Here is a 27,460-nt window from a genome sequence, read left to right on the forward strand (position 1 = left end):
TCCGTATAAAGTCATTGAAATAAAAAATAAAATAATCCGTTAATAGTATTTCTTTATAAAAAAAAATATTTTCACATTATAAATTTAATTTGTTTATATTAACTCATATCAAACACACACTCACCCTGTCCATAAACCCACCCTCACACCCATATACACTCACACACATATTCACATACCTACCATAACCACACTCCACTCACTTACACACGCATTCTCACACAAAAAAAACTCGCTCACATGCACTTCTATGAATTAATATCTAACTGAACTGGATTTTTATAATTGTGTTTATGTGGAAAACTGATTTGGCTTTATTTTATGTTTTTTTTTTTTAATTTTGTGAATATTTTTTTGTATTTCTGTTGTTTTTCTGAATAAACAAAATTAAATTTAATTAAATTAACTAATAATAATAAATAAACCAGTTAAAGACAAATCATAAGCCCTGTAATTTTATTTCAAGCGTTTTTGCCTGACCTCAATATTCCCTTTACAAAAGTTTTTGCATGTCTCAAATATCAGTCGACTCTTGAAAACTCGCCCCAATAATGCGTCGGAGAAAACTGCTTTAACATTGATTTCCACAACAGCCGGGAAAGAGTACGCGTGGCGCCATCTAGCGGCCGGTCCCGGAGGGAGGAAAACTCGGTCGTTCAGCCCCTCCGGGCGGTCCGGGGGTGGATCGGAGTATCGATCGCACGGAGTAGCTCGCTTCTCTCATTTTGACGTTTGTGTATCCGTTCGTTAATATTATTTGCCGCTTCTGCCATGTGAATAGTGCGCCTAGCGAGCCAGCACCTAGCGCATCGCGCGCTCTTCGTTCGCGGGAAGGGGGCGCGGGATGTGACGCCCGGCCGGCGGGATGCTGTACTCCAGCCAGAACCAGCTCGTCCTCGCCATCATCCTCGCCTCCTTCGTCATCTACGTCGTGCACGTGTTCGTGTTCCCGCTGTACGAGGCGGCGCCGCGAGCCGCGGGCGAGCGGCGCGCGCTGCTGGCGCTCGAGCGGTCGCTGTGCAAGGCCAACCTGCGGCCGCTGAAGGTGCCCGCGGCCTGGAGGGCGCACTGCCCGCGGGACGGCATCGTCACCGTGGCGCAGGGCGGCCGCCTGGGCAACCAGATCTGGGAGTACGCGTCCGTGTGGGCGCTGGCGCGGCGCACGGGGCTCGAGGCCTACGTGCCGCGGTGCATCTCGCGCAGCCTCGGCGAGGCCTTCGAGCGCCTGTCCGTGCCGCCGCTGGCCTACGTGGGCCACTGCCCCGCGCCGCGCCGCCCGCTGGCCGCGCCCGACGCCTGGAACCACACGGCGCAGAGCATCCTGCTGCCGCGCTACGCCGCGCTGCCCGAGCTCGTGCTCGCGTGGGCGGCCGACATCCGTCGCGAGCTCACCTTCCGGCCGGCGCTGCGCGAGCGCGCGCGCCGCCGACTGGCCGGCGCGGCGGCCGGCGAGCGCGCCGTGTTCGTGGGCGTGCACGTGCGCCGCACGGACTACGGCGGCTACCTGTGGCGCACGCGCGCCGCGGCGCTAGCGGAGCCGTCCTACTTCCTGCGCGCCATGGGCTACTTCGCGCGCGCGTACCGCGACGCGCTGTTCATCGTGCTGAGCGACGACCCGGCGTGGTGCACGCGGCACCTGGCGCGTGGGCGGGCGCGCGTGCGCGTGCTGAGCGCGGCGGGCGGCTCGGCCGCGGAGGACCTGGCGCTCATGGCGGCGTGCAACCACTCCATCATCGACTACGGCACGTTCGGCGTGTGGGGGGCCATCCTGGCGGGGGGCGAGACGGTCCTGTACAACGTCTCGCGGCACTCCTCCCTCCGCGTCGGGCAGCTCCTCCCCCGGTGGCGAGTGATGGGTTAAGAATTTTTCGAAAATGGCCAAAATGATACAATCACGAAGACTTGATCGAATATTTAAACAAAAATGTTCACATTCCCCAACTGACAAAAGACACGGTCCTTTCTTAATTGCTAAGGAATATTTTATGGATACTAAATTATTTATTTATACATTTACACTATCGTCAGATTCGCCGGAGTACCTAGGTACTGGGTATATTGCATTTTCGTCTTAAAATCATCACACATCCACCAAGCCCTGTAAATATGACGGCAAAGTTTACGAGAACCCGAACGACAGTATTCGGGAACTAGCAATAGCGTATTCTGGTTCTAAATATAAAAAACCATTAATGTTTTCACATTCCTGCGTAAAAAGGGGCCCAATATTTATTTTGTACCCGAAGATAGTAATTATTATACATCCTTCTATTCTACAATTTGTATTGTGATGTCTTATTGTTTGTGCCAAATTATATCTACTAAAAGAACTTTATAAAATCTATTTTTTCTACTTCACGTATTGTGTCTTGTATCTAAATGTGATGAAAAAAATATTTATTTTTACTAAAGATAGACTTTGGTTTGTTAACTTCATCGATTGATTCTATGTTTCTTGTTATAGCGTAAAAATATCATAATCTAGGCTAAGTACATTCACATTCATACTTATATATAAACAATTAAGTGCCATCTCAAATTTGTAATCAAATTTATATCTTAAATATTATGTGTGTCAACTACTCGTATAATATGTAATATTCTGTAAATGTTCAATTTGTGGCAAATAGATTCTAAGAATTTCGCCTCTTTCACATTTAAATATGTAATAAACAAATCATACTTTTTGTATATTCTGTCGGGTATTAGGGCAAAATTTGTTCTAGAAGCTCTGTCAAAAAGTATAAACCACTTTAATACATTTGAATATACATTGGAATAAACTGCTCTACATCCCATTCAAATTAAAAACAACTTTTCTGATTGCAATTTGTGAACTTAAAAAATTTATTATTTTTGCACCGCAAGTGAAAAGACCCATTACAATGTTGAATTATAAAATAAAACGCCTAAAATTGTATGGTATCTGAATGTTGAACCCAGAACCCTTATGCGTAAGGCAAGCTTCTAAGTTGTTACACCACAGGAGCTGCCGACGTATTATTACAATTTATAAAAATATTTTATGGACGTCTTTCACATCACTGTCATAAAACTAAAAAATCAAGAATTCAGTATAGGATAGATATTTCGAGAATACCCGACTATAAGAACAAATAATACATTGTTTTTGTTTTCTAAATGGAAATTATCTAACTTTTAGTTGAAGACTTGAGTGGATAACGGTGTTATGTGACAAAAACAAAAAGCAAAGATATCCAGGGTTAATGTTTCGAACACCAGTAAAATTATTGATAATATAACATATTACCCTTCATTCGCTCTCAAAATTAGTTTTCTGCTACTTTTTGATGGTGAAGTTGGTTTTATATATGAAAGGGCTGTGCATAAAATATTCATGTACGTAATAAATAACTTTTTGAGAATTTAAACGCCTTCATCCACTCGTGTCTTCAATTATCGTATCATTATTTTTAACAAATTTACAAAACCTAATATTACATTATCTCTCTACTAGATTATTCTGAGAAGGCCATTCAAATTACATTGTATTGTAGTCAACTTTCTACTTTTTTTAAATTATATATTAGCGTAAGTCATCAGTTACCTTTTATAATGCTATCGTGCCAAGGTGTTATTTGTGCTTTAAATGTTTCAAATAATGTGTTACACATCTAATTTTATAATATTTATAAATTTTAATATTCTTATATATAAATACATATTTTAACGTGTACCTTTGAACGGGTTTTTGGATCCGAGATTGTGACTATTTCTGTTAGAAAGAAAAGGGAATATGAGATTGGAATAAAAAAAACAAATTATATTATTAATTTTGGATAAATGCTATGCCAAATCTTATTTATATAAATATTTATTTTATTTCAAAATATAACAGAAAAAAATGTTCATTTAACTAGAGATAGTCAGTTGGTTTTCAAAATGAGAATTAAAAATTATATTTATACATTTTGAAATTTATTAAACTTATTGTGAAAATACACAGAACTATGATATGATTATTTGCCTATTTTTAAAAATGTTACATGTTTGGTAAATAATAATATAATTTTCTAATTTGGGTGGTTGGAAGCAAAAAAATCATATCGTCGGTGGAAAGGAAAAAGTTACTAAGTGACACGTAGCAACTTTACAGAAGAGCCAATTGATGTTTTTTTTTTTAATCAATAAATAATTTTGCATTTTAAATTTTCATTTAAATTATTTAAGAATTACGCCCAAATAATATGCTTACAAACAATTTTTTTAACTAAAAAAAAAAACTTTATGTTGCTGCATGCCGCTTAGTAACTTTTTCCTTTCTACTGTCAATATTTAAATAAACTGAACAAAAAAGATTTTACAACTAAGTGTTGGCCCTGCGAGAACTTGCCACGTTTTATACTCCGGACAAATAATATTTATGTATCAAAAATATGAAAAATGGTAAGTTGGAAAATACATTCGAGGAAATTAACGTCATATTTTTAACAATATTTTCAATTGTGAAATAATTTTGTTTCAAACTATTTACATATTTTAAAAAACTTTACTACTTTTTATAGAAGTATACGTAATTGGGTACTTATTTCCATTCTACAAAATAATTTAGAGTGTTCATTTTACTATAATAAACTCATATGGAAGTGTTTATTCAATGTCTACTTATATACCTAATCACTCTTATAATCGTTCAAATAACTGTTGTAAAATATATTTCATATAATCATGTTTATAATCACTTATAATAGATATGACCCCGTATTATAAAAAAACTTAGATTTAAAAAAACTTCACTTATCACTGTCTGTAACCATTTATATAGCATAATTATTGTCATATCCCGTAAAAGTATAACATTCTTTTTGTAAAAACAATTAATCAATTTGTAATTTGATTATTAGATCAATGATATCATTGAATGTTAACAAAACTGTTTAAAAAACTAAAATTTATCTTGTATGCCTAAACAATACATATAAATAATCTTCAGAAATCATTCATTTTAACGAAATATAAAAGTTTATAACTCTCGTGTAAGTTGAAGGGTCAGATAAATGTGTAATTTGTAACTTCATAACTACAAGGGCCGATTTCTTAAAGGGCTCTACTGAATGTTATTTTGTGCACCGATCGTGCATTTATCTTTAGAGTGTTGTAAAATTTAATATTTGGGCCTATGAAGTCGAAGATGATTCTTCGACGGATCGTTGACTGAAACATGTTTAGTAAAATGCTTCTTGAACCAAATTGAGCGACGGGGTTAGGAGATAAGAAGTTGCACTGTCTGTGTACGCTTTATTTCGTGAATAAGTCTGTGATGGTCGTTAGTTCTACGTAAATCTTTCATTTGGGGTAAGTCATCTGAGCATTCCACTCGTAAAATTAAATCGATAGCGTAAATTCTAGAAAAGTCTGAAACTTCAAACGCCAAATTTAATGTCGAGGTGCGGAAATTTGTCGGACCTATTTATATTTTGAGAAATGTACGAATGAACTCGGTGCATTAAAATTCTTCTAGTATTTCATCATACTTTTACGAGTAATATAAAATACTGTGACCTGAACATATTTTGGAGAATATTTTACTATATTGGAAATTATATCATTATTTCGGATACTGATTTCCCCTTCTATTTATTTATTCTGCATATAAGTATATTAGAAATAGAAGACAATTCAGCTGTCACGATGAAGTACCTTTAAAACTTAGCTTTCAATAATAAATGTACGCAATACCATATTCTATATTTATATGTACATGAGTCATAGAGAATTTAAAAATTACAGCGTAATTTTTTTCAAAACTCAAACATTAATTAATTTATTTATTAATCGGTAAGATTCCATATTATAATCTGGAAAGGTATCCAAAATATAATACTTTTATTTTAAATTTAAATATACAAGAGTGTATAATGTGAGTGTGTAATGTGTATTTCGTCTTATTAGGACATTATCAAACTAACTGAAATATTTACAAGGTTTCCCCTACTAACAATAATTGCTGTTAAATAATATAAGTGCATAATGGTGCTAATAGTTTATGGGGGGTGGTATTTAATATATATTATAATAAAATGTACTTAGTATGCCCTAATTGATTTTTAATTGCTTTACTTATCTTGGTTTATATAGAAATCCTCAATAGTTGCTAGATACCCCCTCCCCCCCCCCCCACCACCCTATAAACTATTAGCACTATTGTGCACATATATCATTAAACAGCAATTATTGTTAGTATTTAAGGAAACTTTGTAACTATTTAAGTTAGTTTGATAATGTCCTAACAAGACGAAACGCATCACATTTTACACTCTGGTATATTTAAAAAAATAAAAGAAGAATTTAATTTAATAAAAGAATTTTATTTTGGATACCTTACCAAATTGAAACATTTATGCCAAATTTTACAATGTGTGCATATGTATGCATATCACAAAAAAATCCTACCAAAATAATTACAATGTTTAATTTTTATCACAATTCATATTTTTTAAATATACTTCTGTGCATATTTTTTTAATCTTATAATTATTATAACTCGCATACTGTGGACAATTATTATAAAGGGGTTGATTTATAATCTGTTATTACTCGTAAATAAACAAATAATTGTACAATTTCTAATTTTCAAATGTACAAAAACACAATTGTATTCCCATGAGTTAGCAAACTCATTCTGGGATTGATACAATTTAAGATTATCAGATAAAAAATAAAAATACATTTTGTTGAACATAATTAAAACAAAAATGGACATATTTTGGAGACCTTTTTAAAAACAAATTATAATATATTATTTAACATTAAATCACATGGGTTAAGGGTTATCGAGAAATAATTTGAGGAAATGATTTTTTAGTGTTATTTGATTTCCATTCGTAGACTGGTAAGAAATTGATTTAAAGTGGATTAATTTATGGTTTAATTAAATGGATGTTTTTACAACCTGTGAATAGTTTCTGAATATTTTTGTTTATTTTTAATTATCTCAAAAGAAGAACAGTTATTTAGGGATGGTTTACATTCTCTGTGATTCATATATATTTTATACTTCATGCATTATTTACTGCTTCCAATAAAATGTATATTCAAAACACATTTGTTTATTTTTAGTAGTATAAGTACTAATAAGCATATTTACCTCGGAGTAATAATGCATATTCTGAGATATTTACTAACTTATATCGGCGGTTTTGGTCATGTGGTATTAGGGAGAAATTAGTTCATTAATTTGTTTTGTTGTTCATCAATAAGAATTTTTCTGATTGAATGATATTTTTTCAGGATAAAAAGTAACCTAGTCGATTGCCAGTCCTCCAGCTATTGATTTCCAAAAATAAACATAAATTCTTAGTCTATGGCGATGTAGCGTCGTTATTGTTTAACATGTTTAGTGCGTCGGACACGATTCCCGTGTCCATGCAAAAATTGTAGCCCCGCATCGGTCACGGGAGCCGTGTCATGTTGGCACTTTCAGGGTTCCCAACCAAATATTCTACAGCACTTGTATAATTGCTGTTTTTTAGTCTTAGCACTGTAAAAAATCTGTCAGTGTTAGTAAGTAATTGTCACAGTTCGGACGTTTCGGGACATTTCATTGAAACTCTCACGTAAAGGCATGTTCACACTAGTGTAATCGGAATACATTCATCAAACGACTTATTATATTTTGTTGAAATATTGTTTACGTTTGTTTTATCACTTCTTATAATTTTGTGAATTATGTATTTTTTACAAGTGTATTTTTTTTTTCTAATTTTCGTGCGGCAAGTATTTTACAAATCGAGATCGAAATTGCTATTTTGTCAGAATTATGTCATTGTTCATGATATATTGAACGCAGTGACCGTGTTAAACAATGCATACTTAAATTTTTTTTTTTTTTTCTACTAAGAATATTGATAAAAAGTATCTTGTGACACTTGTCAACTCTTCGGCTATCCCTATGAAAAAAATCACATCAATCGGTCGCTCCATTGCGAGGTGAAAGAAGACACTAAGAGTTTTCCGAAGAGAGTGATATTTTTCAGAGCGAAAAATAACCTCGACATTTTTCAGTTCTTAACTATCTCTATACAAAAAATCCCATTGGTCGGTTTTTCCTTTGCCACGTGAAGGAAACGCAAACAAACTGACAAACACACTTTCGCATTTATGATATTAGTATGGATTGTTTACGAATGCCCAGAGGGCTCTCACCGTAAACAGTTTAAATATATGTAAAGTACATATTATAACAACAGTTATAATACAATAATTATTTTAATTACACTAAGTAAGAAGGAAAGGAAATAAAGAAGAATTATAAAGAAATGAAAAACACAAAAAAGTTGGAGGAGAATTAATTTTAAAAAATATGAACACGTGAAATCAAACATGATGATTTTCATTTAGAACATTTTTTAAAATTTTATTTTTTATAAAAGAAATATTTGCGTTCTTATGATTTACCCAGATATTTAATTTTGAGGGCCATTTTCAACAAATTGTAAATAACTCACTATTAGAAAATGTAATCAAATTGGGATTCGAACCACGGACCTTTGGTCCGTGAGTCCGAGACACTAGCCACGGGACCACAACCCGATTCAAAATGTGCATTATTGCGACCTTAAGCATTACCCAAAATACTTAATTAGGTTGAATTGACCAAACTGTATTAGTTTTATTTCCGTTTTTGAAGCAGTTTTATACACCATTTGACGTTTAATCATCAGTGTGGCCATTATATGAAGCGAAGTGTCGTCGCATTAAAAAAAATACAATCTTAAAATTAATCACTCCCTAGGGGGTAGAGAATATCCAGAATACCACCACAGGAGTGGTGTGAAGTAAGTCCAACAGCTCAACACGCGAGCCATGGGAGAACGGTGAGTATAATTTGTGATATTTGTACTCGCATTGGAACATGTGTTAAGAGTCTGGTGGTGAAATGCAAATTTTAAATAAAACTTATTTGATTATGTGTTATAAATATATATTTACTTATTTAATTTACGCTATAAATAATATGGTACATAATGTCGAATAGTCTACAAAGGTTGAAGTTCTTCAGGCATGGCGTGTAGTCTAATTTGTTTTTCTACCATCAGATCTACCAGCTCTGCAAACTCTGGCGGTATCAGGACACATCCTAATCTGTAAAGACCCTAAAAATGTAAGAAAACAGTATTTAAAACACACCTCTCACAGGTACACTAAATCACACATCTATTATAGGTAAATTAAAATAATAAAACTGCTTGTACAACATCCATAAATCCATGACACACACACGTGCCAAATTATTTTACCGGAAATCTAAAACATCGACAGAAAGGAAGTTGGCATTTTCTCTCTAACACGAGTAATGATATTTGAAGGGGGAAGTGAGGTTAAGGCTTGCATATGTAAATGTAAACAACGAATGTCTCGAACAAGTGGAATAATTTGTGTATCTGGAAAGTGTGGTTTAAGAGATAGAAGAGTAGAAAAGATGTTGAAAGAAGAGTGAATGCAAGCAACAAAATGAACGGCGCACTAAGCACATTAATTGCTAATAAAAATATGTCAATCGAAGCTAAACAAGTAGTGCACAAGGGAGTTTTAGTCCCAACACTTATGTATGGAAGTGAAACATGGACCTGGCAGAGGAAGGATGAAAGCAGAGTGATCGCAGTCGAAATGCGATCTCTTAGACAAATGTGCGGAAAATCAATGTGATAGGGTTACGAACGATGAAATCAGGCGAGCGTGTAAATCTGAGTCAGGTATAATCGATAAGATTAATAAAGGGTCTCTGAAATGGTTTGGGCATGTAGAAAAAATGGTAAAGCAGGGATATATGGCGAGAATGAACGGTAACGTGGGACGAGGACGGCCGAGGAAAACGTGGCATGATCGGAAAAACCTAAATCATAAGTCTGGTCATGTCAAAAGCAGGCAGAGCAGAAGGGCGCGTATGACAAGATGTACGAATGTGGAAGAAACTAGAAATATATGCCTGGCGGTTTATCCTCTCTACCTACCCCTACGGAAAAAAGGAGTAAAAAAGCGTAAGCAAAAGAGTGATGTAGGTAATTCCAAAAACAAATAGTATATTATTATTACGCCTTGTCAAATTAATGTTTTAAAATATTCCTTTTATTTTATTTTTGTACCTTGTTTTGCGAAAACCGTGTAAAAAGATGTTCCGGCGTATTTTATCTTTTTTAAAGTACCATTTATAATCTTGGTTGTTTGTTTACCTTGTCCCACGGACACTCGTCCAAAGCTCGGTACAGAACCCTTTTGGCAAAATCCAGCGACTGGTGCGAGTGACTCGCCGCGAAGTGAAGATACATCTTCCACAGCAGGGCGCTCCTCTGCAGGGCGGGGCGCAGGCTCAGGGCCTGCAGGAGCGCCCGCAGCCGGTGCCCGTGCCCCGGCTGCCACAGGTCCTCGTACAGTGGCACTGCCAGACAAAACATAAAAAGGAATTTATTAGATGACGATAGTCTCATTGTAACTTTGTTTTTATGGCGATTTGAACAAATTGTTTTAAAGCGTCTTTTCCCATCAATAATATTGGTAGCGGTAAGGGCAGGTATGAAGGTCATAAAAACGTTGATAAGATGTTGTTATAAAGTGAATATTACAACCAAAATTATACTCTTTTAAAAAAAAAATACAATTTTATTAAAAAAGGTTTCAACTAAAATATTTCAATAAATATATTTTTTAAAGTATTACCGAAGGCATAATTTTACGTAGAAATAAAGGAAAATGTCACAAAAATGTATGTGATTTAAAATGCTTGTATTTCTTTTCAAAAACCAAAAATTAAGATTTTGCTGCGGCCACATTCATGTTAAATTAATTATCTTCAAACTATTACAACAAATTTTAGTTCAAAACAAATCTTTATTGAGATCCCAGATGCCTAAGTTCAGTCTAAATTTGAAATGGCGTAATCTGCCGGTCTAAAAGTAATTATATTTTAGTTACATAAAACTTTTAAGTATATTTTTTAATAGAAACACTAATAGATTTCCTAATTTTGCGAGCGTTTTACCAGACCACAGCCTTATGTGTCAGTGTAAAATTTTGACATTTTACTAAATAGCGACATGCAGTTGACGCATGTTTAGGAAGAATAAAGTCTTTGCATCAATAAATTATGATGCAGAAAGTTAAAAAATTTGGCATTAGAAATATTATTTGAAGATATAAAGATAATTTGGAAAGAAGATTGTTTAAACAGTTATCATGAAACCGTTTTGCCACGATGTAAATGACAGTTGAAATTCTGTGGTGCTATACTATAAAAAGTGATACCATATAAATAAAATTTCCCAATATTTAGGAAAAAAACATTGTTATTCAGATTTTTATTTTCGTGTTTTTAAGGTTAAGTACCTACATAAAATTATTTGAACATTTTTTTTATTCAATAAAAAAAACACATTATGGGATTGATTGAAAAAATACAAAATATTTTTAATAAAATCATAGGTAAATATGAATAATCCCCAATAATGACAGTTTTTACAATTTTTCTGCAGTTTTTCATTTCTTCACTTTAGCATTTCCCTCAGTTGAACACTTTTTTTGTTGCTCCCTTGAAAAACGCAAAACAGGGGTTTTATTGTACTTTAAAAACCAATGTTTCACGTCCACCCTGCCAGGAATCGAACTGAGGACCTCAAAAATTACATACAGAAGCAAAACTTAAATTCTTTAATTTACTGCGATGAAGAAGTTCAGTGCCATGGTAAATTGGGTATAAAAATGATTTATTAAACGTGATTAAAATTAGAGCAATTAATTGTAAGGCAGAATAAAATTTTATAAAAAAATGTATGAAAATGCACTACTTCGCAACGTCACAGGTTTATGTGACCACGTGTTTGAGATAGCCATTAAATTATAGCAATGTTGTTGTGGCAACTGTCAATGAAATTCCGGTTTCTAGGTAGCCATGTTTTTCGACGTTTAGCAAGTGCAAATAAAGGGATTTAAAAAATTATTAAAGATTTAAAAAAAATTCATTGGGGATTTAAAAAATTACAAAACTCTAAAAAATCATAGCGATGATAACACAATTATATATATATTTTTTTGCTAAGTTTTGAGTATTTTAGATAAATTATATTGCGTAAGTACGATACCTTCTTTCTGGTACAGATGGACAAAATTTATAAGCAGGAATGCGATGGCCAAAGCCTGCGAGGGACAGTCCGTACTGGTCAGCATGTTTACCAGCTTGAGCCTCCCTACGGGACCCGAGCGGCCGAGGTCTGCGGCCCCCTTCCAGGACATCAGCCCGCTGTTGGGAAACTCCTCCATGCCCTGGAGGAGCAGCTTGCGGGAGGAGAGGAGACTGTCGCGACTCGGATCAGGAGACACGCGGATTTGAGACTGAGCAACGGTGATGAACCACTCGAGAATGTTTTCACGGAGCCAAAGTTGTCTGAAATAAACAATCACTTTTACTATGCATAAGAAAAGAACACGACAATGTGCGTTATAGTGAGTTCGCAAAAAACATTTTTTCTTTTATACCAAGATGTATTGGAATTGTTGGAGGATGAACTTAAGTTTAAAACTGGGTTGCGGTCATGTGGCTAGTGTCGTGGACTCACAGATCAGAGGTCCGAGGTTCGAAACCCATCTAAGTGACTATTGTCCAACTGTCCTGCTCGCGCACGGAATTAGTTGGTTGGGGTAATCCATTGTCCTGCGGAGATAGCCTGTCTGTTTATCTCTATCTATGTCTCGGTCGATTGAATGATGTATTTTTCAAATGGAAATAACTAAGAAAACCGGCAATCATAAAAATATAAGATCACCGGTAAAATCATTGATTGTATTTTCTTTCTAAACAGAATACAGAATTTCGTATAATTATCAATTAGTGCTAATAATATTTATTTATTTGATTGCTATACTAATATTTTATTGACTAATCTACCTTTTGGAGTCCAGTGCCTTATTTTCTACCCTCTGTACATAAGTGGCAGCGTTCAGTTTCTTGTAGAACCTCTCCAGAGCATCGCTGGTCTGCGTGAGGTAGAGGAGCCAGCCGTGGCAGCAGATCCAGTCGGCCGTGGTGTCGGGGACCATGTGTTCACAGAGTAGCATCTCCCGTTCAAAGTCGCTCACAGCCAGCAGCAACTTGTCTGTGTGATCATTGAACTAGAATGTGAAAATAATTGTAAACAGATAAATTACGAAATTTAGAACACAGCAAAGCGTTTTATAATGATAAAGGCAACGCCACCTAGACTTAAGGCCTCAGCACTGAAAGCAAAATGGCTCTCTAGGGTCTGTAAATTTTGACATTTACAAACATCAGAACGTTTGGCTTAGAGTAGACTCTCTCATGGCCTCTTTAAGTAAATTCTGCTGCTAGGGGCGCTGTCAGCACCGAGGCCTTACGTATAGGGGATATCGGATAAAACTGGAGAAAGAAGAGAACTTTCTCGTAACTGTTAGACTTACCTATGTTTATGTTGCAGACCCGACGGTTGTGCCTGGTGACTAGTTGCTGGTTGCGTACTGCAAACTAGTTTCTTTATAAAATAATTCAACATGACATTGGCAAAAGCATCAAATTTAATACGCAACGCCATTTTTTTATTTTTTTTAAAACCAAAAAAGAGTGTATAATCTGACTCGTTTTGTCTTGTTAGGACATTATCTAACAGACATTATCTCTTATATATTTAAAAAATAAAATTAGACTTAAATCCAATACAAGTATTTTTATTTTGGATACCTTACTAAATTTTAATACGGAATTCTACCAATTTACTGCATAACAATAAATAAATAAAATTTGGAGTCCAAATTTTGTATATTTTTTTTAAGTGGTGAAATTGTCAATTCAATTTCGAGACTCACTAGAGCAGTGGTCGGCAAACTAATTAGTTAAAAGAGCCAAAGATCAGCGGTATAAGAATTAAGATTTCTTTTGCGAGCCAAATTTATTTTCATATATAAAGGTTTCCTTAAAGCCAACGGACTTTATTATGTAGTAGAAGATTTGCGTACTCACTCTTTATTTCAACTAAAAATCTTTGAATTAGCGATAATTGACCAATTGTGTTGACAATCTGGATTACTAATTCCAAAATATTGCATTTCTTTTGGAAATGACTTCGCACAAAGCATTCTTGGTGAATGATGCAACGATAAACAAGTATCTCGTGATCAATTGTTGCCTTTAAAATAGAAACATAACATTTTCTCTCTCCGGTCACACTTTTTGTCCCATCTATTGAAATTAAAACAATTTTATGGATTTTAAGATTATGTTTCTCTGTGCATTTAATGACAGCATTTGCAATATTCTCGCCATGTGTATGACCTTTCAGTGGCAATGATCCTAAAAGTTCTTCATTAGGACCCGTCGACAAAATAAATGAAGAGTGAAACTCGGGTTGTGTGAGCCGCACTCAAGTGGCTAAAGAGCCACAAGCGGCTCACGAGCCGCGGTTTGCCTACCACTGCACTAGAGGATGTGATTGGCACGACAGGAATGAATTAAAAAATCTTTCCAAATGAATTCAGACATTATTAAAACTAAGCAGTTGATTTATCTTAAAGAAACTCTTACCATTTCCAGAGTATCTTCAATAGTTTGATCGCTGCATACTGAGAGCAAATCTTTAGGTAAAGGACTGCTAGTTGCCACGGAAATAAGAACATTGATAGATCTTACAATACTCTGTACGTCGCAGCGCCCAGCTAAGGACATTTCTACATAGACCCTGAAAAAGATTAATCACATTATAAACAATTACTGTCAATTATGTAGCTAAATACATAGTGGCAAGTAATCATAACACATAGGCAAACTCAAAGCATTTAAACCACCCAATGACAGGTCATAAGCCCTGTAAATGCCTAGACTTCCATATTCCCTTCTCAAAAATGTTTTCCTTCTCAGTTGCGACAAATTTAAACATCGTAATTGTATGTATTTAATTAATTCTACAGAATTTCATAAATTAAATAGCAGTGAAAAAATAATCACCTTGATAAATGCACTCTGGCAATATTTCTGTCACAAGGAGTGGCTCTGAGAGCGGTTTCTAGGACAGAAATTCCTCTCGACTGTCCGAACAACTGTCCTTCAAAGGCGGCGAACTCTCCGTACAACAACACGTCCTCCCTGTTGCTCTTCAGAACGTCCTTCACCAGCTTGCGGACGACATTGAAGGACGCTTTTTGGTCATTAGTATCCTTCCACCTGGTAAGCAGAATAATTGTGAATTAAGTAAAGACAAAAACAACAGTTTTCAAAGACAGCGCTTCTTTGGACCCGGATCCAGAAAATGAGAGCTGTTAGATGTTCAAAACATGAAAACTATTATGAATGTTACACATTGTACGAAGTAATCACTTACGCCAGCCAATGACAGTTCATAAACCCTGTTATTGACAGGTTTAAGGTTTAATACCCACAGGCAGACTTCCATAACTCCTCTGTAATTATTTGAATAGAATAGAATCTTTTCACACATTACGTATTTTTTTTAATAAACATAAAATTACAATGGTAACCATATAATTATTTTTCGCATGTACGTTACCGCGCCATATTTGCATGCAATGTTTATTTGAAGCGCACTCAGCGGGCATGAAGTGAGATGTCAAAGTAACATGACGCCAACTGCGAGCTGTTTTGTATCTGCTTGTTATTAAAGCCGAAAATTATGAATGAAAGCTTGTTTTTTATACATTGATAGTTATGTAGGATATATGTTTGATAGCATGGGAGCTCCTACCCAGTTGGAGGTTGACAGTAGTATACGATGTTGTGCTTCGAGGGTATTTATTACATGATGAATAAATAGAGTAATGGAGAAAGCAACTGCTTAAACATTTTACATTAGTAACTAAGAACTGACTTACTGAACTGACTGAACTTGTCCGAACTGACTAACTTAAGATACTACCGCTTATATATAGTCATTGTCCAATGTTAATTTTACTTCCTAGTGGCATCCTGAGGATGTGTACTAATTCCATGTTTCTCAGCGATTTTATATCCGCTCATATCAGCAATTTGTAGTTAGTCAATTGAATGTTTTGATTATCGATTGTTTACACACAGGAAATGTACTTTCTGCACTGACAAAACTTTGAAACAAAATTTTGAAAATGAATTAGGTACTTTTTAACTTTCATTAACAATGCGGCCTCCGTGGTGTAGTGGTCAAGACGCTTGACTCACACACGGAAGGTTCCGGGTTCGATTCCCGGTGAGAACACAAAAATTAAAATGTGATTTTTCTCAAGCCTGGGTGCTCTGTGATGTAATTCGCCACTGTAATTAGGCCTCCTGGCCTGTTGTGGTGCAAAAAAAAAAAAAAAAAAAAAAATGTAAAAAAAAAAATGTAAAACATTCCAATAACAGTATATGGTTATCATTGAATTTCTATAAGTAAATATAATACACGATATAACATAAATAATATATGTAATATATGATATAACATATTATGTTGACTTTGAATTACCTGATGGCTGTTAAAATACATCGCTGGAGACGTATCCACCAGATGAGGATGGCCGTAGTCTCCATTCCACTGAACCATTTAGCCGACTGCACCATCAAATTATTCACTAATTTATAGTAGGCTGAAACCAAATTAAGTTTTATATTTCATTTTATTTTATTTTATTGGGAATACAAATAGATATACAGGTTACAACACTTTTTCGTAGATAATAAGGCCTGCCCACCAATTAGATGTGTAACAATTTCAAGAATATTAAAAATAAAATAATAAGTAATCAATATAATTATTCTTTCAGTCTGAGGCTGCCGGCCCATTTGCCGTACCTGTCGCGCACGTTAATAATCCAAAAGGTTTTTTTTTGTATGATTTCTTCCAGTATCTACCTGTATTAGCTTTCATCTGCTTATTCCGGGCACATTGCCATCTTCATAATTTAACCCCGCTAAGCTAGAGTCTAGCCGTCTGCTAATATCGTGCAAGTGGCCATCTCTTCTTATCTCGCAGTTGCCAGCGAGTAAATTCATATCACCAATTGAGCCGGTAACTCGAATATCACGACATTGGAATGTACAGCTCTGCAAATTCTCTAGCATATTAAAGTCTGCGATAGCAGACTATTAAAACATTATTCTAGATAACAAATAAAAGACAAAGAAATACCCACAAAAAAGGAGGTAGGAAAGAGAAAATAAGGAAAGTGACAAGGAGTGGTAGAGGATGAATGAAGGAAAGTGGAACAAAAGAAAACGAAATTCTCTAAATCAAGTTTGTTGTCTTTTTTCCAATGTATGGAGTGTTAAATAAATCTACACTATTGAAATTCTTCGCAAATACGAGGGGTGGTAAATTTTTCCATGATTTTTCCATGTTTGATTATAATATCAGGTACTCTAATTCTGGGCGTCCACAGCTAACAGTTCGTTGACAGTCTACGATAGAAGAAGATAGGAAGACACATGGGTTGACCGCAAACTGAGAGGCCTGGAGAGATTTTGTGGATACCATTTGCTTCACTTAAGGAGCCGACAAGAATTAAGTAAGTTAAATATTTGGTTTTTACTACATTCTTGTTAAAAGTCTAACACTGTAAAAAGGTGCACAAAATAAGACAGAGAAAAGTGGTTCTTTCAAATGTGTATTTACATATTTCCTTAACAACAATACATCTAAATTAATATACATATTTTTTTCTTGGGGAAATCGGTACCAGAATCATTCAAGACAAAATATAAATCATAATATTATTCATTATTGTGTTAGCAAAAAGACGTATACTAGTATTTTTATACTGATTTGAAACTGCCATTAACCAATTACCACAATAACAGTTTTGTTTATTAACAGTCTGGCTCTCCTGCCTCTTTCTGGGTGCCTTTTTACACCAGTCGACCTATAAAAATTGATCAATAAATATTATTCTTACAGCCTGTGACATCGAAATAATTGGGTTCCTCGCTGAAGTCTTTAATGACGGTGGCCAGAAGTTTGATCTGAACAGGATCCGCAACTCCGACTCCGCTGATGATGGAGTACACGAAGGGAAGACACGATTCTATGGAATCGTACTCCCAGTCGATGGTCGCTTCGTTGGGAGTCAGGGCAGTTAGCAACGTGTGACGCAGCGGAAGCAAGGGTACTTTATATAACCTACAATGAAATAATACTTATTTTGAATTATGTCTACCTATAATACAACCCGTTAACTCATTATATAAAAGGATTATTTGGCTACATACGCATGTATATTATGACAGGGCAATCACAGGGGCATCGAAAATACTCCCTCCACACACCCAAAACATTTTTGAAGACTGAGGGTCTTCCTGTCAGTTTCGCTTATACTTCGTACATGCAGGGTGGGGTAGGTACATCGCCCTGATTTCTGATTGACGTAACAGGGGTGTGGAGGGAGTAGAAAAATGGAGAGGGTGCGATTTGAAAGATAGCATTATGTAGATTGTTAACGCCGTGGCTTCGGTGTAAGCACCACGCTTTCGGTGCGGGAGAGTTTTTTACTAATGGCAGTTTGCCAATCGCCGCACTTCCTCTCAGAGACTGTCATCCCGCGAGAACATCACCAAGTCCACTCTGCTTTCTACCCTACCCGCCGTTGGGCACAAACCGGCCGTGCAGGTAGAACTACCTTTCTTGCATAAAACTGTTAACCTTCCAAATCAGGGTGCTCTTTCTGCCGCACCCCGTATGATTAAGATAATTGGTGTGATGATGATGACTCTAAACAACATACATCGATAGTTATAAAATGCCTACCTTAATATATTTACGATAAGAGTGAACTGGTGAGATTTCTGGGTGACAGGTTTGATGAAGTCGGCCAGGTCAGTTGAGAAGACTATTCTCTGCGGATCGTCGGCCTCCGAGTCTACGGGAAACCAGTGCTCTCTGCTCCGTAGGGTTTCCACTCGGGACCACACAGAGTGCAGAGGGAGGCCACTTGAAATTATCTGAATCATACATCATTCATTAAATAAACATTGTGATTTTATTGATTCAATAATTATTTTATTATGTGCATCTTAATTTTAAATTCATAAAAAAAGTGTTCGTGTTTCCTAAACGAACTTACATTAAATTTATTTCAATAAACATAAATAAAATACGAATTTTATGTTTATCATATTGTCAGTAAAAAGGCTATGTGACTGATGCGTCATTATAGCCGTAATTGAATTATATGTCGTCAGGTTTCTGGGGCAGATTGGTAACTACATTTTACTGGTTGCGGGATATTGCACTTTCAAAGTTAAAAGCTCATCCCAAATCAACAATTCATATAAAACTACAAGTTGATCATAAAATATTTATTTTTGTATTTATAAAATGTGAAATATTTTTATTCACTTTATAAACAAAGATTATTTAATGCTATTCATGAAGACATCTCATTTTTCAAATATTTGCAGTTGCCAACTTGTGCCAGAAACCCGATGTAAATTTTGGCATTTACATCAAAAACCCTTCTGTGCGACGTTCGTAAAATCAACAAATTTATGTCACACAAAATTAAATAAATTTTTACAATTTGAAAGTTTCTACTTTAATTAAATCACACTTTGAATGTTTATTTTTCAGCTACTCAAAGAGTAAAAATTATTTTATGATATAATATTGAGGCTTTACTGACAGAATGCATCAAGTCATTAAAACATGTTTTGAGATAATCGAATTTAAATCTTTTTTATTATTTCTCCCACAATTTTCATTTTTTAAATTTTTTTTTAAAGCTTTGAAAGAGTAATCTTTATTTTGGGCATAGCATAAAATTTTTAATCAACATCTTGCACCTATATTTAAAAATATTCTAAATATATAAAGACTGTTGACTTAATGCATTATGTCAGTATAGCCTCAATATTATGTAAATAAATTAAGTTTTCCTCAAAACAGGTTATCCTTGTGAGGACTTTAAAATCAATTTTATACGTATATGACAATGTTTTCATATCATCATTGGCTCTCAGCCCGTCGTGGGTTATGGCCTCCTCCAACATCTGTCGCCATCTCCCTCTATCCTGGCATGTACTCCTCCAGTCCTTGATGCCGACAGCATCCACATTTCGCTGCACTCCATCCAGCTATACTAGTTTAGATCTACCAACACTACGTCTACCCTGGGGCTTCGTGCGAAGTATCTTATTGAGCATTCTCACTAAACTCATTATTTCTACGTGCCCGGCTCATCACAGCCTCAATATTGTAATCGATTGCACAATGTTGGGCTCGTTGAAAATATCACAGACTTTGATGTACCGTATTCTCCAAACTCTGTTTTTCCACACAAACGTAAGGAGAGATGTCTCATCTTTTTATTCAATACCCAACAATCAAAGCCATGCGCGAGTACAGGGAGTAATAGTGTTTTTTTAGATGATGACTTTTGATTTTCTTGATAACACTAAAGACGCGAGAGCCTTGTTAAACCAAAGAAGCATCTTTTTGCTGTGAATATTCGGCTTTTGATCTCACTGGAGAGTCACTATTAATCCTGGGTAGGTGGAGTTATTAATTAACACGTTCTATTGTATGTGAGAATGAAGTAAAATGATAGATTTTAAAATGTACAACATTTACTATCTATTATTTAATATTATTTTTCAATTTTTACAGACCTTACCTTTGTTTCATTGCTGATCAGAGTGGCTTCGTCTATAGCGGGAAGGATTTGATCTAAGGATGTTGTCCCCTGGTTCCGGGAAGCGGCGAGGTTAATCTCCATGTTCATCTTCACCAGCATCCACAGCTGCTCCCACATCCCGGCTTGGCGGAGAAACAGACCCAGTCGATATGTGACATCTGTTAAGAAATTAAGGATAGGACTTCATTTCATTTAGCTCTCACGCCATATACTATTATCTATTATTTATAAACTAAATTAGATAGTAAATATATATAAATCTAAAAGCTCTCAAACTAATCTACTATGCAACAAACTTATCTGTAGAATTGAATTGGGCATCACAATCGATATAGTGTATCTAAAGATTGCCGTAATTTTCTGAAATTGTGTCGTTATTGGACAAAAACAGCACAAGTTGTATAAAATATAGTTAGTATAAAATGTAAACAACGAATATCTTGAACAAGTAGAAGAATTTGTGTATCTGGGAGGCATGTTTTCAAGAGACGGAAGAATAGAAAATGATGTAAAGAGAGTGAATGCAACAAAGTGAGGGTATCAAAATGAATGGCGCAATAAGCATATTAATTGCTAATAAAAATATTCCAATCGAAGCTAGACTGGCAGTGCACAGCGGGGTTTTAGTCCCAACACTTGTGTAAGGAAATAAAACGTGGAACTAGCAGAGAACGGATGAAAGCAGAGTGAATGCGGTTGAAATGCGATCTCTTAGTTGAATGTGTTGGGAAATCAATGCATGACAGGGTTACGAATTATGAAATCAGGCAAGAGTGCAAATTTAAGAGAGGTTTAATTGATAGAATTAAGAAAGGGTCACTGAGATCGTTTGGTCATGTAGAACAAATGGATGACGAAAGAATGGTAAAACAGATTTATGTGGCGAGAATGAACGGTAACATAGGAGGATTACGACCTAGGAGACGTGGCGTGATCAGATAAACCAAAATCTTAAGTTTGGGCATGTCAAAAACAGACAGAACCGAAGAGCATGTATGAATCTGAAAGAAGCTAGGAATGTATGTCAGGATAGACGTGTGTGGCGGTCCATCTTCTCTGCCTACCCCTAAAGAAAAATGGCGTGATGGCAGTAGTAGTAGTCTGCATAATGAATAAGCTTATTAAAAAATAGTGTTAAAATCGCAAAACACGATGCAAAATATTTGTAAATAAAGGAATGGGTTACGAGCATTTGTCACAAAAAACTATAACTTTTTAGAATATTATAACACACATAAGATTACTAACCAACGTGTGATTTCTGGTAGTTTTCTCCCTGCACTTTGACCAGCCCCTTGATGGCAGCGACGTACATCTCCTTTACAGATGGAACGGAACACAGCGCCATGGAACATTGCACCGCATCCACATACCAAAACCAGACTCTTGTTAGCAACACGGTACTTAACTCTGGACAGAAAAAAAAACACCCCATTAGCTACTAGGTTTTTTAAAACACATGATATTTAATATACACCAGGGTGTGTGGCCCTAAATTTCAAGGTAATTTATTAGCATCACAATCTTATGAAAAGATTCAATCACATTTTAATTGATTTTAATTTTGGTTTAAATTACAGTAAAACTCCTGTTTTACGTTTTTCAATGGAACAGCAAAAAAAGTGTTAAACTGAGGAAAAGTGAGGAAATGGAAAACTGCAGAAAAATTGTAGAAACGGTCATAATTGGGGATTAATCATATTGATCTATGATTTCATTGTAAAAATTTTTTTTTTCAATCAATACCACAATGTGTTTTTTTTATTGAATTAAAAAAAAACAGTTAACATTAAAAATACGAAAGTAAACATTTAAATTTGCAAAAAGTACCTACAATAATTTTTTCCCTAAATATTAGGAAATTTTATTTATATGGTATCACTTTTTTTTGTATGGCACCACATAATTTAAACTGTCATTTACATCGCGACACTTAAACAAAATGGTCAATAACACTGAACCTACTTTGAATTTAGTTTGAGACAACAATTTACACATTTTTTTAATAACCTTGATTTAATTCACCATTTTGGGCAAACGCGGCGGCGCGCGGTTCGGCGTCTTTTGACAGATGGAATGAGTTTCAGAAAATTTTCAGCTTAAAACCCGGTTTATAAAAAAACGTTAATTGGAGGGATATTTTAATGAGAATGTATGGAAAAAAACGGTATATAAACATTTAAGCGTAAAATGAGGGAAAACGTAAAATTGATGTGTGAAAACAAGGTTTTACTGTAGTTCTATGCTGCAGTATTTTATAACTTCTAATTTTCTTCTTCATTGTCTTGCTCAGCCGAGTGTCTCGGTCTCCGGGGATTTGGGGCACAGGTGCATGTATTTTGAGGGCAGCATTTACTAAAGGAGCTAGTTATTTGGTTTGTCTTATAGGAGAGCATCCTCTTTCTCGCTTACCTTTAAAAAAAATTTATGCATGTCGTGGAGAGTTTTTTGCTTATGAAAAAAATGGGACCCAAATTTTTCGGCATAAAAAGCGGGAAAGCGTAAAATTGAGGAACGTAAAAATGAGGTTTTACCGTAGGTTGCAATTCCGTCGGAATATATGTAATAGACTATGAATCAGGGGTTCGAGGTTCTCTCCCTGCTTTACTTGAATAAACCATAAGATAAAACTATGCACATGCACAAATAATATGAATAAACGATACTTTACCAGGCATTAAAACGAGCCCCTTCAGCATTGCTAAATACTGATCATTCGGCAAACTCTGTTCTGAGAGTTTAACTTTTTTAGCCAATAAGTCCATGCTATTGTAATTCTTTTCCAGCGCTTTGTCGAGTATGGATATCTGCTTGGCGAGACATATATTCCTGGCTGCTGCCTCACTCGATACTCGGCCATTACAAATATCAAATGCCATTCTGTCTTCCTAAAAACTCAACATAGATATTAATTGCACCGGAACCTCTATTAACATAGAACCATGTTTAAAAAATTAAAATGGTGGATAGATTTACTTGTATAAAAATATTTTCGGGATTTAAAAAAAAAAAAAAAGTTATTTATTGTACTTTAATATTACAAAAAAAATATTAGATGACAACAAAACTTCGCAGTACAATAAAATGCTCCAATTTTTACCGCATTTAAGAAAACATTTTTTATATCCAATGTCTAATAGCACTGAACTAAATATGAACATTTTCATTTAGACCATTATTGCAACCTTAAGCATTACCCAAAACACTTAATTAGATTGAATTGACCAAACCGTATTAATTTTATTCCCAAATTTGCCACTCTCTAGGGGGTAGAGAAGATTCAAAATACCACCCCATAACACTTCCTAGGGATCAGGTTTTTCCAATGGTCGACAAGTAGTGCTTTCTGGGGTTGGATATATATTTTTTAATTTTATTTATTAACTTGGGATTTTTACAGGTATTTACATAAAAAAATAAGTAGAAATATACTAACAATACTAGAGCCAATTAAAAATATCCACTGTTAATCTAATAATACATTATATATAAGAAAGAGTTTATAAAATTGTATGTGTGGACGTTTGTATTTGTGTATGTGTATATGAAAGTGTGTGAATGCATGTGTGAGGATGTGTTTGTGTCGGTGCGTAAATGAAAAAAGTCATTTAAAAAGTGTATAGGAGAGAACTAGGTAAGAGGTTTGACTATAAAGAAAATAATAATAAAAATAAATAGTTTATACCTACTTTTGAAACCTTTTAAAAAATATTTTTCTTAAGTAATGTTATGTTCTGATTGTATTTTTTAAAGATTATAGTAAGTGTCAAAACCTTATTCTGAATAAAGCATTTTAATTTAAAATTTATTTAGTACATATTGAATGAATAATGTGCAACGAATCCCATATAACACGGTGGGTAAACAACCACAAAATGCATACGATGTATTGTCAACAATAAAGAATGTAGGTATGACAGTGCACGTGCGTTAGTGCAGAATGAACATGCATATTATGTGCACCTACATTGTAAATATATATATAGATAGATACAAAATATAAGATTGATAGAATTTGAATGATAAAAATCAGGTGTCACAAACAGTTGGCCCGCAGTACGGGGATTCATAATTATATTAAAATATTTTTTCACTATAAAACTTATACTTATGTAGGGATAGAGAGGAACGGGTAGGAAGAAACAGGCAATGATAATTCAGTACCTATGGCTTTTTTGATAATTTTTTAAAAACATTTTTTGCAAATATATCTATGTCGTTAAATTTCCTGTTATAAGTATCCATAATACGGTTAATTATAGAGGAGGCTGTGCTCAACTTTAATGAGTGGCCTAGCAGATACTTATTTCTTTTCGTAGTGAATTTTAGTCTCAATTTGTCTTACCTGCAGTTTAGCGTATTTGAGCCACATATCCACATCGTAGGGATTTGTGTTTAAATACTTGTTGAAGCGCGCAGTTTGTTCCACCAGATCCTCCTCCAACCGAGAGTCATTCCACGTGATGCCACTGTCCGTAATGTCGATATAGTCCTCCATTTCCTTCTTGGGTCGGCCCGGCTTCTTCGTCTTCTTGACGTCGACTTGCTTATCGGAAGATATTTCTAACTTGGTATTGTAATACCGCTTGGGTTTACTACTTTTCTTTGCAGGTCGCCTTTTTAAGAAACCGAGAATCGTACTGAGATGATCATAACTGCAATTCAAACATTGTAAATTCTTACATACGTCGCCATTCTGTTAGAAACGTCAGAAAGAAGTGGTAAAAACATAATCATCATCATTCCCTTTCCGCACCTAATGGTACATAGGGCACTGCATTGGCACACCAATCGAAGCGTATCTTGATCATTTTTGTTACATGAAGGTTAGATGATCAGTCTTACGCTTCAGGTACCAGCCCAGGGACTATGAAATATTCTAGTGTGAAAACACCTTATAAAATCAATATTTCATATCAACCATGCCAGGAATCGAACTCGAGACCTCTTGCATGGTAAGCATACGTGCTGACCATTAGACCACGAGGCCAACAAATACTACATGAATACTTGCTTCTAATACCCTCATGTAATATAACGGTTTTTAAAAAAATTGGTTTAAAAATTTAGGATTCTAGGAAAAGATGCATTCTTATTATTTGTGCTTGCAATACCAACACGAAACAAATGTCGCAGCCGAGTTGTACGTTGAGAGATACGAATTCAAACTTTATCAGGCATTTGTGGGCAATTTAAGTTGTTATTGACTATTTTGTAAGGCGGTTTCCAGTGATGGTTCTTCTTGATTGCAAGGTATTGATTTTGTGATGTACTGCAGCTTCGTCATAGTTAATAAAATGTACATTTCGTCGATGGTTGAGGTGCTTCTTCTTTTTCGTTTTTTAATGGCCTTTTCACCTCTCAACGTGGGTGTTTTGGCCAGTGTCAATTTTTTTGTTTTTTTACATATTTTCACTAATATAACATATTTACAGCTTAGCATCATTTATAACTAGATATTTATATATTTAGACATTCGCATATGGCAGGGTCCCGGACATGGATTCTGAACAGGCGAGAACCATTACAACAGTGTCCAATACGCATTCTGCATATGGAAGATGTCTCAAATTTGTTCAGAATCACTAAAAGTTTTGTTTTAATTTTTCTGATTATTAAAATATATTTGGAATATTGAGGAAACCAGGCGTGGAGCAATATTCAAGGATACCTACAGGATACATTGCCGGGAGAGGGGTAAACATTTGTAAACAAATAGATGAATATTAAACTTACTGGGGCCGTGCCGGGTTATAGAGTGTAGAAACTCTTAAATTTCCATAGTCTATTTTACTATCCACATAGTAATCCGCACCATAATCTACCACAGAGTGATAAGTATATTTTTCACAAATTTTCGGTCTCTTCTTGTCTTTCTTCCTCTTGGACCTGTGTTTCCTTTTTTTAGAACTCTTTTCATCTTTGGCACATTCCGAATCATTAGAGGAATCGTTGGATTTCACGATTGCCACCTCCTCGACAGAATCTAAGAGTTTTTCTTCCCTTTCTGGAGATATTGAACAACCATCTTCAATATCGGAGTCAATTGAAATTGGCCTTTCGAAATCTGAACAGAAATAAATGTTCTTAAAGTGAAATTTATTGACATAATACAATAAGTTAATTAACAAATATATTGCTACTACTATCGTCATTGTATCACCAAAGTGGCGAAGGGATTGCACCCAACACACACCTATATTTGCATACTATCCTGTCGTCTTCCATTCCGTTGGTTATGTAGACTTTTTACCCAATTTTTGGCCATTCCAAACACATCCATTCACTCACTTTATTTCACCACCCTCTCAAATATATTGCATTAATTTTCAATCGAAAAGAACAAATAATAATGTATGTAACCTTCTTCGGGAGATTTGCCGCCTTTCTCAGCGGTCTTTCCGTACGCCGGGAAAAGTGCCATGGTAGAGTAAATATAAGTTCACAAAACAAAATGCTTATTTCATAAAAACGACAGAACTAAACTTATTTATTTACGAAATCCAGCATTGAGGGAAAACCGAAAATGAGATAATAATTGTTTTTTGGTTATTTATTTTTCACTGACAACTATCAATAATCATCACCATAAACAAAAACAGTTCTTAATTTTGACATTTAGTGTTGTAAGTATAAGTAAATAAATAAAAAACTAGGTAAATAAAAATAATTTTGCTAGCAATACCGTTCTTCTTCTTTTTTAAAGTGCCTTTATCCTCTCTACCGGGCTGTTTTAGCCAGTGCCGAGTTTAAACTTCATATTTTTATTTTTACATTTGCACATTTGTTTGTAATATATATAAGTCAATGTGTTATTTCACATGTAATAAAACAGTTCAGTTCAGTT

The 27,460-nt window shown here is 35.2% G+C and overlaps 2 protein-coding genes across 2 annotated transcripts; one reads left to right on the forward strand and one right to left on the reverse strand.

Annotated features, from left to right (window-relative positions):
- Positions 1 to 354: 354 nt before the first annotated feature.
- Positions 355 to 1,969, forward strand: LOC148275823 (galactoside 2-alpha-L-fucosyltransferase SEC1-like). Its single transcript, XM_088235132.1, has one exon. It carries the CDS (start codon positions 866 to 868, stop codon positions 1,859 to 1,861), a length of 996 nt encoding a protein of 331 aa, XP_088091258.1. The 5' UTR covers positions 355 to 865; the 3' UTR covers positions 1,862 to 1,969.
- A 6,961-nt stretch (positions 1,970 to 8,930) lies between these two features.
- On the reverse strand, positions 8,931 to 27,203 carry LOC148275824 (nuclear exosome regulator NRDE2). Its single transcript, XM_088235131.1, has 15 exons — positions 26,977 to 27,203; positions 26,350 to 26,680; positions 24,959 to 25,268; positions 23,285 to 23,501; positions 21,862 to 22,023; positions 20,593 to 20,771; positions 18,729 to 18,922; positions 17,881 to 18,104; positions 16,455 to 16,575; positions 14,966 to 15,181; positions 14,546 to 14,699; positions 12,899 to 13,122; positions 12,096 to 12,397; positions 10,194 to 10,399; positions 8,931 to 9,116 (listed from the first exon to the last, which is right to left on the reverse strand). The coding sequence occupies exons 1-15, from the start codon at positions 27,035 to 27,037 to the stop codon at positions 9,000 to 9,002; spliced, it is 3,018 nt and encodes a 1,005-aa protein (XP_088091257.1). The 5' UTR covers positions 27,038 to 27,203; the 3' UTR covers positions 8,931 to 8,999.
- Between the last annotated feature and the right edge of the window lie 257 nt (positions 27,204 to 27,460).

Source organism: Micrasema longulum, unplaced genomic scaffold (assembly GCF_059751315.1).
Source record: "Micrasema longulum isolate JH-2025_06_02 unplaced genomic scaffold, ASM5975131v1 h1tg001338l, whole genome shotgun sequence".
NCBI classification, from domain to species: Eukaryota; Metazoa; Arthropoda; class Insecta; order Trichoptera; family Brachycentridae; genus Micrasema; species Micrasema longulum.

What these genes read in the sequence shown, in the direction of transcription:
- LOC148275823 (XM_088235132.1), top strand. Translation starts at nt 866, where the DNA reads ATGCTGTACTCCAGCCAGAACCAGCTCGTCCTCGCCATCATCCTCGCC.
- LOC148275824 (XM_088235131.1), bottom strand. Translation starts at nt 27,037, where the DNA reads ATGGCACTTTTCCCGGCGTACGGAAAGACCGCTGAGAAAGGCGGCAAA. An exon ending in TCAAATACGCTAAACTGCAG is followed by an intron (nt 23,502 to 24,958) that starts GTAAGACAAATT and finishes TTGAGTTTTTAG; the next exon opens with GAAGACAGAATGGCATTTGA. An exon ending in TTATTTCGATGTCACAGGCT is followed by an intron (nt 16,576 to 17,880) that starts GTAAGAATAATA and finishes ATTTGGTTTCAG; the next exon opens with CCTACTATAAATTAGTGAAT.